Genomic DNA, 19,100 nt, shown 5'->3' with positions numbered 1-19,100 from the left:
ACCATTTTAAGAAGAAAGACCTCTGAAACATGCAGAAACTGTTTCAAGAATTTAAATATCTTAACTTTTTCGTCGTTGTATATATACAAAACAATAATGTACATCACAAAAGGTAGTGAGGACTGGATTACAAATGCTAGTGTACACACCCACAGTACAAGAAAGAAGGATGAAGTACGGAGCATACCCCACCGACTGGCAATGCTAGAATAAGTACCCCAGTACTTTGGTATCAGACTACTAAGAAGTCTGCCCAAAACCCTGCGAGATAGTGTACTTCACAAAGACTTTCCAAAGAAACTTAAAGACTATCTCATTGAAAGAGTTTTACAGTGTTGCAAAATACTTATGCCATTAAATTTGTATATATTGTTACTCATTATCAGCAATGTAAAAATGTAAGCTAAAGGTGTAGAAAAATAGGTGATAAGGAATGTTAACACTTTGACATGTCCTATATTATACGTACATTTACTGTACACAATGTAATCTTACAGGATCAAATAAAATTCAATTCAATTCAATTCAAAGATTCAGAATGATGTAGGTTGCAGTAAGTACTGGGAGATGAAGAAGCTTGCACAGGATAGAGTAGCATGGAGAGCTGCATCAAACCAGTCTCAGGACTGAAGACCACAACAACAACAACAACAACAAAGTGATTTTAATCTTTGATAATTATGTATATATATGAAAATTTTTAGATACCTATATGTTGGATGCTATTTGTGAAGAATTCAGTCATTTTACTGATATATGCATGTAGTTATGCATTTTTGACACTTGCAATTTTTTCAAACTTTGTGTAAACTTGTCCAATACAATATTCGCTAATATTCCACTTTCATTTATCTGTGTTGATACTGTAGTTTGTTCTTTTATTTATGAGGCTTGTGTTTTGCTGCAAGATACTAAACAAATGTTCTTTTTTCGACAGAAGTGTACACTGTTAGGTTTCAAATTGTAATTATTGTAATATGCAGCTCTGACTTTAAGAATAATTCACTTAAAAAGGCCTGGGGAAAACAATGGATGTCACTGGTTTTTAATGGATACTGCGTACATTAGAAAGGAGGCTTGCATATAGGTACAGACCACACAGAAGCAACCAAGTGAGGGGTGATGAATTGGTCACACTCTCATAGACGCCCTGCTCTCAGGTGTGAATTAACTGAGTGAGCTGGCACAATGGTTTGAACACTGAACTTGCACTTGGGAGGATGACAGCTCAAATCCCAATCCAGCCATCCAGATTTAAGTTTTCTGTAATTTCCCTAAATTGCTCCAGGCAAATGATGGGATGGTTCGTTTGAGAAGTGCATCTCCAGCTTCCTTCACTCTCCTTTCATAATTTGAGCTTCTGCTCTGTTTCTAATGACCATGCTCAACAGAACATTAAACTCTAATCTCCCTTTCTTTCTTTCTTAGTGATTTTCTAGGCTTTGCATGATCACACTCCACAGAATGGTGTTTTCAAGTGTTATCATAACATTCAGAGTGTGACATCTTCACACTAATGTGAAGAACATTCTCAGAAATGTACGTATGTCTTCATAAAATATATAATTGAAGTTGTGGTCAGATAATTTACCTGCAATTCTATGTTAACACATTACTGACAAACAGCAGAAAATACAGTAAGGAAAAAGCGCTTAACTAACTGCAAATCAGATCCAGCATTTAGTGTGTACTTGACATTATTAACAATAAACATAAATAAAAACATGAAAAAGTCAATGTTGACTTAACGTTTTATATTCACCATTCACAAGCTATTGGATAATTTCTAAGCAAATTTAGGGTACAAAACACAATTTTTTTTACTGAGAACAAAATATTGCTTTCCACATTGTTACAGTGATGCCTATCAGTTTAATGGGAGATTAAGGCACAGATACTTACCGGAAAATGATGAGAAACAGTTCTGATGTTTTTGCTTGGAGCATGGCTACTGTTCCTCGTGGATGAAATCTAGTTTGCAGGAAAACATTCTCGTGGAACATGCTCAACAAGTGGAAGAAAGTTAGCTCTGGACCAGGCACTGTTGGAGGGTCTTCAGCATACCTAAAGCTGCAAAACAAAACCTAAAAGTGATAAGGCTGAAAGAAATCCTTTATCAAAATTTATATGAGTAAAAAATTATCACCTGTTATCTTCAGGTAACATCACTTTGCCTGAAGGCAATTAATAGGAAACACACTAAACTGATGCTTTAAGATGCTATTTTGTGGCTGACAATCAGATCACAATCAGGCACAAAAAAGCAAAAGAATCTAGCTTTCAGAACCACATATGCCTTTATCTAGCAGCTGAGTATAAAGGGCCAAATGGTTGCTTACACATGAAAGCTTCCTAGAGTGAAGAGGTATCAGGGTAGGATGAAATGATCTCTCATTTTACATCAACTTCATCTTCATAAAGAACTATTTAAGCTTTGACAGCCAGATATATATAACAGTTGGTACTGGAAACATAATCACTTTGCATTAGTTGAAAGCTTCACTGCTATGTCAAATGCTATAGTGAAATAGCTTGCATTATTGGTTCAGTTTTCTTTAGTTCTGGAACAATGAATGATTACACCATTACTCAAGAGTTCATGATTCATAGCAAAGGCAGAAAAATAATAACTATGGTTGTTGAATGCTGTGATATTAAGAAAGAGATGCAAAAACTGCTTTACCTGGGCAACCAGTCAAAGTGAGCTACTGCTTGTACAAGTAAAAGTGTGACAGAATGAAAAGATGGAGCAAGACTTTCACTGCTACGTTTCAATATGAAAGTATGTCTTAAAACTTCAATTATACAAATATGACAATAATTCAATGAGAAGTGATAAGGATAGAAAGGTACAAGTGGAGGAAGATGCAAGTATGGCTTCTCCGAATGTGCAGGGATGTGGTGGGGACAGGATAGGACTCTAGGTGCAACAATGAGAGGCTGTGCTGGAGAGAAGGTGGAGGGAGGGAAAGGGGAGAGGAGAGAAGTAGAGAAGAGGAAAGCACCATGTACGTGCATTGGTGGGAAAGACAGCACATGTGTATTGGTGTGGGAGCAGGGAAGCGAAATTTTGATGGAGGACAGGGACTAGCAAAGGTTGAGGCAATGGGGGTTTATGGAACAAATGTTGCAGAGAGAGTTTCTATCCATGCAATTCAGGAAAGCTGGTGTTGGTGGGGAAAATCCAGAATGCACGGGCCGTGAAGGAGTCATTAAACTGAAGGATATCATGTTGGATGGCATACTCTGCAACTGGGTGATCCTGCTGTTTTTCTGCCACAATTTGGCAGTGGCTATTCATGCAGACTGTAAGCTTGTTAGTTGTGACACGCACATAGAATGTAGCACAGTGGTTCCTGCTAAGCTAGTAGATCACACGACAACCTTCACTGGTGGTCCTGTCTTTGATGGGTAGGAGACACTGTGACAGGACAGGAGTAGACAATAGTAGGGGGATGTATGGGCCATGTATTGCATGTAGGTCTCTTGCAGGGATGTGAGCCAGAAGACTAGGGGTTGGGAGATGGGGTGGAATAGGGATGAACAAGAATTTTATACAGGGTGGTCAACTGACAGTGACCGGGCCAAATATCTCATGAAATATGTATCAAACGAAAAAAACTGCGAAGAACAAAACTCATCTAGCTTGAAGAGGGAAACCAGATGGCGCTATGGTTGGCCCGCTAGATGGTGTTGCCATAGGTCAAATGGATATCAACTGCATTTTTTAAAATAGGAACCCCCATTTTTTATTACATATTCATGCAGTACGTAAAGAAATATTAATGTTTTAGTTGGACCACTTTTTTCGCTTTGTGACAGATGGCACTGTAATAGTCACAAATGCGTAAGTACGTGGTATCACGTAACATTCCGCCAGTGCAGATGGTATTTGCTTCTTGATATATTACCCGTGTTAAAATGGACCATTTACCAATTGTGGAAAAGGTTGATATCATGTTGATGTATGGCTATTGTGATCAAAATGCCCAACGGGAGTGTGCTATGTATGCAGCTCGGTATCCTGTACGACGACATCCAAGTGTCCAGACCATTTGCCAGTTAGTTACATTATTTAAGAAAACAGGAAGTAGCAACAAATGATGATGCGCAAATAGGTGTTTTAGCTGCTGTCGCGGCTAATCCACACATCAGTACCAGAAAAATTGCGTGAGAATTGGGAATCTCAAAAATGCTGATGTTGAGAATACTACATCAACATCAATTGCACCCGTACTACATTTCTATGCACCACGAATTGCATGGCGACGACTTTGAACGTCGTGTACAATTCTGCCACTGGGGACAAGAGAAATTATGAGATGATGACAGGTTTTTTGCACGCGTTCTATTTAGCGATGAAGTGTCATTTACCTACAGTGGTAATGTAAACTAGCACAATATGCACTATTGGGCAACGGAAAATCCACGATGGCTGCGACAAGTGGAACATCAGCGACCTTGAGGGGTTATTGTATGGTGTGGCATTATGAGAGGAAGGATAATTGGCCCCCGTTTTATTGATGGCAATCTAAATGGTGCAATGTATGCTGATTTCCTATGTAATGTTCTACCGATGTTACTATCACATATTTCACTGCATGACAGAATGGCGATGTACTTTCAACATGATAGATGTCCGGCAGATAGGTCGCATGCGGTTGAAGTAGTACTGAGTAGCATATTTCATGACAGGTAGATTGGTCGTCGAAGCACCATACCACAGCCCGCATGTTCACCAGACCTAAGGTCCCTGGATTTCTTTATGTGGGGAAAGTTTGAAGGATATTTGCTATCGTGATCCACTGACAATGCCTGACAACATGCGTCAGCACATTGTCAATGCATGTGCGAACATTACGGAAGGTGAACTACTCGCTGTTGAGAGGAATGTTGTTACACATATTGCCAAATGCATTGAGGTTGACGGACATCATTTTGAGCATTTATTGCATTAATGTGCTATTTACAGGTAATCATGCTGTAACAGCATGCATTCTCAGAAATGATAAGTTCACAAAGGTACATATATCACATTGGAACAATCAAAATAAAATGTTCAAACGTACCCATGTTCTGTATTTTAATTTAAAAAACCTACCTGTTACCAACTGTTTGTCTAAAATTGTGAGCCATATGTTTGTGAGTATTACAGCGCCATCTATCACAAAGCGAAAAAAGTGGTCCAACTGAAACGTTCATATTTCTTGATGTACTACACAAATATGTAAGAAAAAACGGGGGTTCCTATTTTAAAAAATGCAGTTTATATCCATTTGACCTATGGCAGTGCCACATAGTGGGCCAACCATAGCGCCATCTGGTTTCCCCTTCAAGCTAGACAAGTTTCGTTCTTTGTAGTTTTTTCGTTTGACGCTTATTTTGCGAGATATTTGGCCCAGTCACAATCAATGGACCATGGACCAACCTGTATGTAAGTTCCCCTATCGCTCTAGCCGTTGGTGGACTCTTTAACCACCCAACTATTAACTGGGAAGATTATAGTTTTGTTAGTGGTGGGCATGATAAAACATCCTGTGAAACATTACTAAATGACTTTTCAGAAAAACTATCTAGAACTAGAACAGACAGACAGGAGCCCCACTCATGATGGAAATATATTGGATCTAATGGCAATGAATAGACCTGACCTATTTGAGGATGTCCACATCGAAACTGGCATCAGTGACCATGAACCAGTTATGGCAACAATGATTACCAAATTACAAAGGCCAAATAAGACAAGCAGAATGCTATGTGTGCTCAATAAACTAGCTAAAAAATCAGTGTCATATCTCAATAAGGAATCAAACTTTCAGGACAGGGCAGGAGCATGTAGAAGATCTCTGGCTCAAGTTTAAAAGAATAACTGACTATGTGCTGGACAGATATGTACCCAATAAAACCGTTCATAATGTGAGGGAACCTCAATGGTATATATCCACTGCAAAGAAGCTTCTAAAAATGACAGATTACTGCATAATAGGTTTAAAACAAAGCATAGGTCTATAGAGAGAGAGATGCTAAATGAAATGTGCTTGGCTGTGAAGAGAGCAATGTGTGATACCTTCAGTAACTACCACATCAGAATACTGTTAAATGACAGTTCACAAAATCCAAAGAAATTCTCGTCATATATAGAGGCTATTTGTGTCACCAAAGTCAGTGCCCAGTCTCTAGTGAATGAGACAGGAACTGGAACTGAAACTGAAGGTAGCAAAGCAAGAGCTGAAATGTTTAACTCCATTTTCAGATGTTCCTTTACAAAGGAAAACCCAGGAGAATAGTCCCTATTTAATCCTCTTACCACTGAAAAGATGAATGAAATTGGTGTTCATGTCAGTGGTGTTGAGAAACAGCTGAAATCATTAAAAATGAACAAAGCTTCAGGGCATGATGGAATCCCTGTCAGTGACTATGCTAAATTTGTGACTGAGTTAGCTGCTCTTCTAACTATAATCTATCATAGATCCCTTTAACAAAAAACCATGCCTAGTTTTTGGAAAAATGCATGTCACACCTGTCTACAAAAAGGGTAGTAGAAGTGATCCACAAAACTGCCGTCCAATATCTTTGACATTGATTTGTTGTCGAATCTTAGAACTTAGTCTGAGCTTAAACATAATGAGGTATCTTGAACAGAATGCTCAATGCCAACCAACAGGAATTTGAAAACATTGATCACGTGAAACCCAACTTGCACATTTCCCACATGACATACTGGAAACTATGGACCAAGGCAATCAGGTAGATGCTGTATTTCTTGATTTTTGAAAAGTATTTGACTCAGTACCACACCTATACTTATTGTCAAAATTATGATCATGTGGCGTATCAAGTGAAATTTCTATGGGTTTGAGGGCTTTTTAGTAGGGAGGATGCAGCATGTTATCTTGGATGTTGTGACCCTTGTTACTCATGTTATATATTTATGACCTTGTAGACAATTGTCATAGTAACATCAGGCTTTTTACAGATGATGCAGTCACCTATAATGAAGTACTGTCTGAAAGAACCTGCATACACAGTCAGTCAGAGCTTGATAATATTTCACAGAGGTGTGAAGGTTGGCAATTTTCTATAAATGTTCAGAAAAATAAAATTGTGCGCTTCAGAAAACAAAAAAACATAGTCTCCTACAACAATAATATCAATGAGTCACTGAATTGGCAACTCATACAAATACCTGGGTGTAACATTTAGTAGGGATACGAAATGGAATGATCACAGATTCAGTCGTCGGTAAAGCAGGTGGTAGATGTCAGTTTATTGGTAGAGAACTAGGGAAGTGCAATCAATCTACAAAGGAGGTTGCTTACAGATCACTTGTGTGAACAGTTCTAGAAGATTGCTCAAGTGTGTGGGACCTGTACCAGATAGGACTAACAGGGGATATTGAACATATAGAGAGACGAGCAGCACAAATGGCCACAGGTAGATTTGGTCCATGGGAAAGTGTCACAGAGATATTGAAGGAACTGAACTGGAAGACTCTTAAAGATAGACATAAACCATTCAGAGACAGTCTTAACATGGTTTCAAAAACCAGTTTTAAATCATTGCCCTAGCAATATACTATAACCCTCTGTGTATCACTCACATAGGGATCATGAGGATAAGATTAGCATAATTACTACATACACAGAGGCAATCAAACAAATCATTCTTTCTGTGGTTCATACAAAAATGGAACAGGAAGAAACCCTAATAACTGGTACAACGGGTCGTGCCCTCTGCCAAGCACCTCACAGTGGTTTGTGGAGTGTAGATGTAGGTTAGAGTTAAAGTCATTCTACAGTCAGCTTCAAATCCCGGTTGTCTAAATTTTCTCAATAGCCTTTCACGAAAAGAATGTTGTCTTCCCTCCTGTGATTCCTGTTTGAGTTCACCAAGCATCTCCATAATACCTGCCTGTTGATCAGACCTACCAGTAACAACTCCATCAGCTCACTTCTGAATTTTTTATATGTCCACCTTTAATTTGACCTGGTGTGAATCCCAAACTCTCCAGTGATACTCAATAATTGGTCACATTAGTATTCCAAACGATCTCCTTCACAGAAGAGCTACTTCCAATATGCCAAAGTTGATCATTTGCCTTCCCTACTGCCATCCTTATGATATAATTCCATTTCATATAACTCTGCAACATTATTCACAGATATTTAATCTATATGATTGTATCAAGCAGTACACTACTAATTCTGTATTCAGACATTATGGCTTTGTATTCCCTACTCATCAGCATTAACTTAAAATTTTCTACATTTACAGCAAGCTGCCATTCATCACACCAGTGACCTTGTATCCTCCTACAACCATTCTATGATGACACCTTCCCAAACATTACACCATCCTCAGCAAAAACAGCTGCAGATTGCTGCTCACCCCACCTGTCAGATCATTTACGTACATAAAGAACAAAAGTGGTCATATCACACTTCCCTGGGGCACTCCTGATGTTACCCTTGTCTCTGATGAATGCTCGCTACCGGAGACAACAAACTGACGTCTCTGTATACATCATAACATTTTCATAACAAAAGTCTTCAAGTCACTCACACATCTGGGAACCTATTCTGTATGCTAGCATCTTCATTGATGGTCTGCAGTGGGACATTGTGTCAAATGCTTTCTGGAAATCAAGGAATATGGAATCTGCATGTTGTCCTTCATCCTTATTTCTCAGGATATCAAGTGTGAAAAGGTCAAGCTGAGTTTCTACATCTGTTCTGACACATAGACAGAAGCTCTTCCATCTCAAGAAAATTTATTCTATTCAAACTGAGAATAAGTTCAAGCAAACTGATGTTAAGGATATTGGTATGTAATTTTGCAGCTCAATTCTTTTGCTCGTCTTATAATGAAGAGTCATCTGCACTTTTTTCCAGTCACTTGGGACTTTGCACTGTGTGAAAGACGGGGTGGATTCTCACTGTCATCCTTTTACATTAGTTGTAATGCAGACTGTTGCCATCCATAGTTTAAATGTATTTTATGAAGTGCAATAGAAATGAAGTACAATGCTCCATTAGCACCAAAGGATTAAAAATGGGAGGAAGCACAACAAGTTTGCTATTCATATAAGGAGATAACATGCACTATGTTCATTGGAAGAGAAGGTAAAGTTGATTGCTATATCTGTAACTTTACTGACACACTATAAACTTGGAATAATAACTGAATCCTTAATTTTGTGGTTGCTTCAAGGCTAAAAACTTGATACAATCCAAAATGACAATGCAGGGAAGTCACAGCTTGTGACCTTTCATTCCCACTGTCGCCACGCCCACCCCCGTCACTTTTGCAATCTTTGCTGAAGACAAAGAACAATTTTTGCTGCAGTTTCAACCCCATATTGATCATCATCTCCTGTTCCCTGATCTTCACCAGAATTTTCCGATCTTTGTTTGAAATCTATGTAGCAATAAATAACAAAAATTGGTTATTTCAGAAACTGGTTATTTTGACCATATTTAACAGTCAGGTTAAACTGGATATGAAAAGAACCAGTACACCCAAAAACTCATCTTTTCAGTGATAACCATCACCCCTATGCTGTGGTGCAGAAGCCACGTCAGCTCCTCAGCAGTCACATAGAGCTGTGTCAGGCCAGACAGTTGACAGGCACACTGCAATAGCAAACTCTGCAGTAAGCCGGTCACGCAATTTGGCACAAATGTGCAACCGGCCCACAGCCTGTGGTGGGCCCTGTGCAGGAAGCATCTGAGTGCACCTGCGAACCAAGGACCCACAAAATAAGTTGTAACTTCAGTGGCCCCTGCATGCAGGCCTGCAGTAGCACACTATGTATACACAGGGCAAGCTGCAGTTTGGTAGCAGGTCATGCATGGGTGATGTCTGAGCACAGGCTGGCTTGGTAGTCCCCTGAAATTGATTTAAAATTAAGTTCAAGGTAAGGAAATGCTGAAAAGTTTATAGGGTATGATCTTGAAACATGGCAATGTGCTGCGAATGACCACTCTTCAGATAAGCAATAGTTTTAGGCCTTTTTAATTAAGCAAGCACTGATTAGAATGCAGTGGGATGGCAGATGGATGGACGGCCAGAGTGAAGGTAGCGTGCCAAAGGGTTACATTAAGAGCCAGGTCAGGTGCGGTAGGCCAGCACGGTGACTTGCAAGAACGTGAAGGCGGAAGGACACAGTAAAGCCAGGGGTAGCTTATAAATATGATGCAGCATCTGCAGGAGGGCACCTCTTGGGGATGGAGAAGGTGGACTGGTCCGACCAGGGACTGCTAAAGGGTAAAAAAGTAGTTAGTTTGTAAAAACTTTAAATTAGAGCAGAGGGCCAGAGTAAAATTTGCAGAAGACCGAAAATCAAAAGGTGATTGGCACAGAAAGCAACAGGGAAAGTATAAAGTAAAATGTGTATGTTTTATGGGCAGAGATGGTGGCTGACGTCACAAGTGGTTTAGTGGGGCGAAGGAGTGCACAGCTCACCATTGTGGAGGACAGACTGGGGAGCAGTACAGATGGACAGTGGTTGTGCTCCCACAAGATTACCATCTAAGCTTTGCTCTGTGGCTTAATCTGCTTAAGACCGTGACAAAGTTCGCGTAGGCGGTGAAGTAATGTTGATTATGAAGGAACATTTATCTTAATATGTGAAAATTACTGAGGCATAGACGCCTATAGTTAACTGAGCAAAGCTTAGTGCATGCAAGAATACGACAGTCATTGAACACAGTAAGTCAGCTGCTGTGCTCGCTCCTGCTGTTGCAAATTCTGTTTTTGCTTTCTGATAATGATCATTATGGCCAATTGGTTACGGTCATGCCTATTTTATGTGGGGTATCAAGTGTAAGTAAAGACTGAGTTCCATGGCATTTGCTAGTGCAAGATCCTGGCCTTGTGCACTAAAAGACCTGCACAGTAGCGGAGTGATTTATATTAATACGATCACAATTGGGATTAGCCTCTTTGAGACAACAACAAAATGCAATTGGTACCCAACAGTGGTCTTAAACCCACTTAGCAGGGCATATTCATCTGACCGCTATTTGGCTGGATTCTGGCATGCAAACTACGATGTTGTAATATATTGTTTCAGAGGATTTTGAGGCTAATATAATTGCTTTGATCAGAGGTGCGTTGCATTATTTAGTAGCCTCGGAATTATTCTCCAAACCTTCAGTTCTACGTATTTGCTAAGTCCAGAATCCACAGGGTGCTGAATAAAGTATGAGCCGCTGAACTGCAGGTAAGGTTACAGGTCGAGCAAGTGTGGAGGCTGACTATGCTGCCACCGTGCAGGTAAGTCAGAAAGAGGACCTGCCGTGCACCCCTGTAAATCTACTGCTTACCATACCAGACAGTCCAAGGGATCCAGTACATTGGGTTAGGGTTTGTCATTCCACAGAGGGGATGTTACGAAGTAGTGCATCGGCCAAGGGAATGTTACAATCTGAAGGCAGTGGGGATGGATAACAGTTAGATGGAGGACTAAACTGAGTCAGTTTTCAATGTTGGTTTCAGATTTAGTCTGATTGTTAGTGGCAAAAAATTGTTTTCAATGTATGGACCAGGAGAAGGTCTTTAAAAAGCACAGCATGACTCAGTTTTGGAGGGGGAGAAAGGTAAGGGTTTTGGAAAGGACTGATACTTCTGTGGGACAGAGGCTTTGGGAAGACAGGTTCATGAGTGTGTTGCGGGTCTGTTTAGGATCTGGGCTCTAGAGTGGCATGTCGGAGTTTATGAGGATACGGTAAAAGTAGGTCTGCAAGTGTTTTACACCCTACTGATGTCAAAGAATATATCCAGACAATGATGGGTACATAGGAAAGCCTGCTGAATAGCCACCTCCAGTAGGGTCAGGTTGCCAAAAGTGGACCGAAATCACAGAATGCACACTAGTTGTCTGGTCTAACAACCATGCCAGACGACAGTTAACCATTCACTCTAGGGACTTCCCTACACAGCTTGTTATGGTGACAGTCCAGTAATTAGTGGTGATTCTTTCCTGGTTTGAGGGGAGGTATCAGAATTGCCTCTCTCCACAAGTTGGGAAAGTTGTCGGTCTGCCATATAAGACTAAAACATGTGAGGAGGATCTCCTTGAATGCTGCTGGTAAATGTTGAAGCATGCAGTACCAGATTTGATTGTGATCAGGTGCAGTATCATGAGTCTCAAACAGTACCGATTCCAGCTCCCACATGGATGAAGGGCAGTTGTAAGATTCACAATTGTGGGAGTTGAAGTCCAACTTGCCCCTCTCTGCACTCACTCGGTAGAAGTGAAATGCCAGAGCCTGGCTAGCATCGGCAGTAGAAGCTGCAAAATGCTCTGCCGTTTTCTGGGCAATGTCTCTGGGCATTGTCTGGAGATGCCTGTTTCAGCAATGCTGCTATTGGTAAACTACTGTGTTTAATGGAAACCCTGCAGGTGGCCTCCCACACTCTTGTTCTTCATTAAACAAGTGGAGCGGTCAATGGCATCCAAGAACACTTGACATGACCCTTTGCTGCTTTCCTTAATTACATACTGAGCCTTGGCCCTCTTGACTCAAAAGGCTATGAAGTTGCCTGCTGCTCAACAGGACTTAAAACTGTTGAAGAGCCACACACCTGTTCAAGATCACTGAATGGCACTCATCAGTCTACCAAGGGACAGATTGCCTCCTAAGAAGACCTGAAGACTTTGGGATGGGTAAGTCAGTGGCACTGGCATGATGTGGTCCACCCATTCATTCCTGGATGCTGTTGCGGTGTTCAAACACAGCCAGCTGGCTGAACAGTGTCCAGTTATCCCTGCTGACCATCCATTTTGGTGGCTTCTATTCAAAGAATCCTTCATCCAGTAGCTGAATGTAGAGTGGGAAGTGGTCACTGGAATGAAGGTCAACAGTGACTTCCCAATGAACAGAATCTGTGAGGGGTGGAGAGCAGAGTGGTAGGTTGACGGCTGAGAATGACCCAGTAGCACTACAGAAATGAGTGTGAGTACCTGTACAGAGGATGCACAGCTCACAAGTCTCTCCATGACACAACCCTGAGAGTAAGCATAGTTCGAGACCCACAAAACATGATTAGCACTGAAGTCTCCCAGGAGGAGAAATGGTCAAGGGAGTTTGTCCATAAGATCTGTGAGAGATTCAGAGTCTACAGCTCTGGCAGAGGCAAATAAAATGGGTAAACAGTGATCCTCCGACACCCATGAATTTAAAATGCAACTGCTTGCAGCTCATTAGCCAGGGGAAGAGCAAAGGAGTGGTGTGTGTCATTGACAAACACAGTCAGCCCTCCATTGACCCTTTCTCCAGTCAGATCTTCCTTCTGGTGAAGTGTACAGCCCCATAGGACAGGGGCATCAAGATGCTTTACAATCCATTTCTTCAAAGACATGCACAGAGGGCATTCCTGTTTTAGCAGCTACAGTTCCTCCAAGTGTCTCTTGAACCCATTTGCATGCCTTTGGAGGACTGGAGCCATTATCATGGGGGTTGCACTTCTACCCTGTCTTACCACCTGGGAGGGGAGCCTACCATGTGTTGAGTATCAGCTTTGGGGCAAGATGATTGCCCCAGTCCGACACCTAGGTCCATTAGCTCTGAAGAAGAATCAAGAGATATGTCACAGAGGATGAGTTCCACATCATCGGGGAGTTGACCTCCCACGTCTGTCAGTGGGTGATGCTTTGTGTTTGATGCTTTTAACCTGGGTAGGCTTTGGAGACACGACTGCGGGTGTGATAGTTACAGCACTGGATGGTGGATCAGGCCGATTGTTTGGAGGGGAAAGGAGCACCGTAACAGTGGCAACCAGAGTATTGTCCATTGTTCTTGGGAGAGGTATCGGCTTCAAAATAACTGCAGCAGAACAAGTGCACTGGCAGATGAAGGCACTAGTGTTGACACTGGCAACCTCCATTTGTGTAGCAGCATCGGTTTTGGAGACTGGCTGTTTAAGAACAGATGCAAAGTAGGTTGAAAACATTGGGGGCTGTATGGCCTTATAGGTCTGTTTGGCCTCAGCATACGACTTACGCTTAGTGGTTTTGATCTCTTGTATCTTCCTGTCTTCAAGAAAGACACTGCAGTCCCTACTCCATTCAGGATGATCCACAAGGAAGTTTACACACTTCACAGGAGATGAACAAACAACTACTTCATGGGCGGCCTTCCCACATTTGCGACAAATGGCTTCTTCCTTATATCTGGCAGTTGTGCTCCCAGTGGGGAATAGTAGTGTTCCTGTAGGGAAATGAGGCCGCATGCTGAGGTGAAGGAAACCTGCCCTGACATGCTCTGGAAGTTACGTGCTGTAGAAAGTAAATACAAGAGTCTGATTTCACTATATTACCATCCCACCTTTTCATTGTATTTTGCATATCAACAATGCCTTCTGGGACCCATCGGTTTCTTCTCTGGGAACATCAACTACGTCCCTGGAAGTCAACACCTTTGTTGTAGTTCAAGGTGTTGTGCAGCCCTGTCTCTATTGCATACCCCCCAAGACATCTAGCTTTTTGGAGGTTAACTGCTTGCTGGGAATTACAAGTTCTCACTAATGATGTCCCATTGCGTGAAAGCTTAACTTACTTTAAAGAGCCACATGTACCCTCTAAGCCCTTTTGGGTATAGAAGGATGAAAACTTCTCAAAACTACCCTCTTTTTGTTTGACTATGAAAAACACATTCCAGGCATCAGCATGTGTTCTGTCGCTGCCATTCTGAATAAGTCCAGACTCAGGAGGACTGGCTACACAAGCCCACTTATTTGATAGGGTTTTGGTTCCTACCAGAGCCGCACCCTTTCCGCTGTGTGGAGAAGATAATTTTGAGGTTTCCATCTCAGTCCTATGAGCAGCTAGGGAAATAAAAGTCCACCTAGACAGAGCCCTGCATGCCAACTAGGTGAGCCTAATACAACTGAAGTGCAGCAGGTTCCCCAGAGGTTGCTCACTAATGACTGTTCCACCTCAACAGCCACGTAATCTCATCGGCACACAGTGCACCTTAAGACAGAGGTTTTTTATAGAGGTTTTTACCATCCTCACAACCCAGGTGTTCAAGCTAGATCCCAATGCCCCGTGACACACAACATTCCACTGCTGCAACACATGATGGTCACTGCAGCATGTCCAAAGCTTATGGTGACGGGGGAGTGGTGTGCTTATCAGTCTCCAGCTGAGTAATCACAAGGTTGTCAAGCCCATGCCCAGCAAATGAATCATGAATCCTGAGCTCCTGAGAGCATCTTCTCTATGTGGTGACTAGCAGTCTCATTTCGCATTTTTGTTCTTCCATCCTAGATTTTGAATTTTCCATTGTTTAATACTTCAAAACAGATGTGCCATTGGTATGAGTGATCTGAAAGTGCAACTACAATGTTAACAAAGTACTTTATGGAAAGCTTGTTCTAAAATGTATAGTTAACAAGTTCACTTGTGGAAATTACTGGCAACAAGAATAAGATAATCACTTTACTTTCTGTGTGGTTTAATAGCCTTGTTCAGACCTTTCAACAAGATTACATTTTGATGGTTTGATTGCCTAGTATTTCAGGCACAGTTCTGTATATTACTGAGCTAAATTGTTCCGAGTATGTGCAAACCATGAGGCCCAGACACATCAACAACAGTTTTGCATCACCCTTTTTCCAAAATTCATAGCAAAGGAAACAAAAATTGGCTCTAGGGCACATGTACAGGAAGTAGAGAAAAAGAAATTATGATGACAAAGTCTTCTGTTTCCCGTGGGCAGTTTTTCACAGTATCGGTGAGGGTGCAGCTTGAACCCATCAAGGCGTATCATCGATGAGATGATCAACTGAGCCCTTGTCCAAACTGTCCCACTCTTCAATGGCGATTCTTTGGAAGTTATGCAGAGTAAGTGGTCATTGCCAATGTCCAAAAACTGCTCATTTTGTTGGGTTAATGTCTGGGGAACAGGTAGACCACTCCATTCTGATGATCTTATGTGCTGAAGGAATGTGTTCATGAAATAAACACATGAACAAGAGAGCTATCATCCATCAAAAGAAAACTTTCATCAAATGTTGGTGATATGGGCCCACAATCAGTTGCAGAATCTCATCTCTGTACTGTACACTAGTGAGATTGCCCTCAACAACCATGAGCACCCCTGTAATGTCATCCTAGAAATTCACTGCACCACCAACTTATTGCACAAGTGGGACACACAGTTGGAGGTTTTCAGTACTACCGAGCTGTCAACAAACACATTGTCTGCAATTATCAGGGTACAAACAGATTTGAGTTTAAACCATAAACAACACCTGACACCAGTCCTGGGGCATCTGTTCTTCACAATTTCTTGCCCATCTGAAGCCAAGTCTACGGTGTGTAGTGTCGCGGAATAGTAAAGAGTTGGAAACGTGGAATATTGTCAAAGTTTCGTTGCCTATGCCAAGAGCCTGAGGCAGTAGGTTAGCCAAGAGGATTGTACATGTATCGGAATGTGTCGTCACACAGGGGCAATGACCTGGTTACATACAACAGGCAAGAGAGAATTGCTTAGCACGGGGGTTTGTGTTAGACGGAGACTTTCGTAGAGTGCAAGACAGAGGTACAGCGTCAGCTGAACTGCATTTCACAACTTCGCGCAAGTCTGCCGTAACAACATGTAACTCTGTCACAAGAACACCTAAGGGGTGAGTACGACAGATAAGTCAGCAGTATAAGTGGAACGAATGTGCTCATTACAAACGAGCATGACGTCAGGACGTCGCTCGTGCTTCCTTTAAATACGCCAGCTTTGATAGCAACAAGGCACTCGCAGTTAGACTTGCAGTTAGATGTGTACTGGGTCGCTGCGTAGAGCTCAGCTCGGTGATCGACATGTTAATCTATATTAAGAAGATGCAGTAAGGGTGGCCCATCCAGCAGCAGACGTGAGGGGACAATACCAGCTCTGGTCCTCTCTGCTGCCACTGTCAATCATCAACCCAGGATTAGCAGACATCACGGCAGACTCGCTCACCGCCAATGCTGACCACATCAGTGAGCCGTCGTCGAGATCGTGCAGGGCCTAGGCCCTGTGCATCCGCCATCACAACCTGTGCATCCGCCATCACAACCGGGTGAGCCGACGACGCTGGGGGACTGCAGCCCGTTCCGCCCGTCCACCGTGGACGAGCCACCAGGAGGAGCAGGGGAGAAGACAGGGTGGGATAGAGCACACTCCACATTACGAGAATGCCTCTCGTGCCGACAGCGCCGGCACTCCAACCCGAAGCCTCCATGCGCAGCGGCCTGCTTTCCGCCGCCGAACCGGCCGGCCAGCCGGACACCGCCAGCCACGAGCAGCCGAACTAAGGACATTCCGTCGCTACGTCACAACACGCGGCGCTGCGCTGGCAAGACTGGTGCGGCCTGAAGCTAGTGTCATCGCTACGAGTCAGCGAGGACTCGGGGAAGGTCATTGATATCACCAAGCTCAGTCACCCAGTGTTACACGGGCCACATTGTACTCGGCAGGAATAAAGGTGTTACGAATTAATAATGTTTCTTTGGCATTTCTGACACGTCCACAGTCATTTCCTAGCATCCAGAAAACTGGAGAGGTCACCACTCGGCCTCCAGTCCACCGTAGACAACCGGGACCACCGGGGCGCCTAGTGTGTGCGATATGGTTCTCGCCACTGTCATCGGGAAGGAAGATTTGCTTTGTACAATAACCTCCTAACAGTTTGACGTCCTGTAGCCTCACTGAATAACACATTTAATTATGGAGCACTCAGCACATGGTTCATTTGACTAAGTCTTAGATTTCAATCATGCTGTGCACCTGTCTAATGTGGACAGCCTGTGTGGTGTAAATCCTAAACATTACCTGTCAGTTGGAACCGATTCCATGTTCAGACCACATCACTGACTCCGCTGTACATTTCAAGCAACTTCCATGGATGACAGACCTCCTGTGCACAATGTGATGATACAGTTCCAACTACTGAACACGATTGTCCTTCATGGCATGGTGGGTGTTCACTCTGCTGCTCTACAGGCATCTGTAATGTGTCCTTACTGGTACTTTGCTTTCAAGCAAAATGCTGCAATTCATTTGAGTAAGGCATTCTAGCCTTAGGTGTGGCTCATGGCAACTGTGTGTGTTTAAAAACAACATCAAGGCATAACAACTTTATTGTTACAGGAACAGTCACAATAGCAACACACCTGCAAGACATATCAGGGCAATGCAAAATTTTTATTGAAGTGTATATATGTTGAATATCAATGAATGAGGTAGTGCATTTGTTCATGCACTGACCTCAAGATTTGGAAGGATGGATACACCTGCTACGTCCAGCCATCTGATTTAGGTTTTCCACAGTTTTCCTAAATCACTTCAGGTAAATAGTGGGATGGTTCCTTGAAAAAGGCTAGGCTGACCACCTGTCATGTCCTCACCTCAACAGACATGGGTGTTCAGTCATATGTCTGTACAAGTCAAGATTTCGTCCTGTTCCAATCACATTTGGAGTGCAGGAAGATGACTGCTTATGCCTATATTTGCACTGTAATTAGTATAATCTTATCTCCTCAGTCTCTATGGGAGCAATACATAGATGGCAGAAGAACATCTACAGATTCTTAACTTAACACCGGTTCTCAAAGCTCTGCAAGTAGACTATGGCAGAACTACATGTGCTCACTTTGTGAGACAGTGTCACGAGTTCAGAACTTAACCCAGGACACTGGTGCAGCATTTGATGGTAAGGTACTTTACAGTTCTCTTCCCATAGCCATCCAAATGCTACTGATTAAAATTTCTTCCATCTACAGGATCCCCACCAGCTAACCTCAAAGTTGGGTAGTACTGCACAGGCATGCATGGTGAAACTCTTAAATACGAATTATTGTTGGAAGTATTAACCTGAGAAATGGTTTTGAAGGCAACATGCAACATCCAACTGGAGTTCCAGGCAAGATCTATCACAATAGTTTACTATGGGTAAATGAACTCAACATTCTGAGTAGCGGTTTCAAGGAAGCGTGCTCCCAAACCATCTTATCTTGTGTAAAAATCAGTAACTATCGTAGACAATATTTCATACCACACTAAGATGTTGGAGAAAACACTATTGCAGTATGACAGAACTTTAACACTGCAGATTTG

At 42.3% G+C, this 19,100-nt stretch overlaps 1 protein-coding gene across 2 annotated transcripts in view; it reads right to left on the bottom strand.

Moving 5' to 3' along the window:
* Window positions 1-19,100, bottom strand: part of LOC126278308 (selenoprotein N-like) — a 104,620-nt gene that overhangs the window by 40,023 nt on the left and 45,497 nt on the right. For both annotated transcript variants that reach the window (XR_007550684.1, XM_049978323.1), the window contains exon 4: window positions 1,903-2,070. Coding sequence is in view for 1 of the 2 variants with exons in the window: in XM_049978323.1 (XP_049834280.1) it covers window positions 1,903-2,070 (168 nt within the window). In the remaining variant the exon portion in view is untranslated. The remainder of the gene's footprint in view (window positions 1-1,902; window positions 2,071-19,100) is intronic.

Source organism: Schistocerca gregaria, chromosome 6, assembly GCF_023897955.1.
Source record: "Schistocerca gregaria isolate iqSchGreg1 chromosome 6, iqSchGreg1.2, whole genome shotgun sequence".
NCBI lineage: Eukaryota > Metazoa > Arthropoda > Insecta > Orthoptera > Acrididae > Schistocerca > Schistocerca gregaria.
The sequence above is the reverse complement of the archived record's forward strand: the minus strand, read 5'-3'. Positions and strand labels throughout refer to the sequence as shown.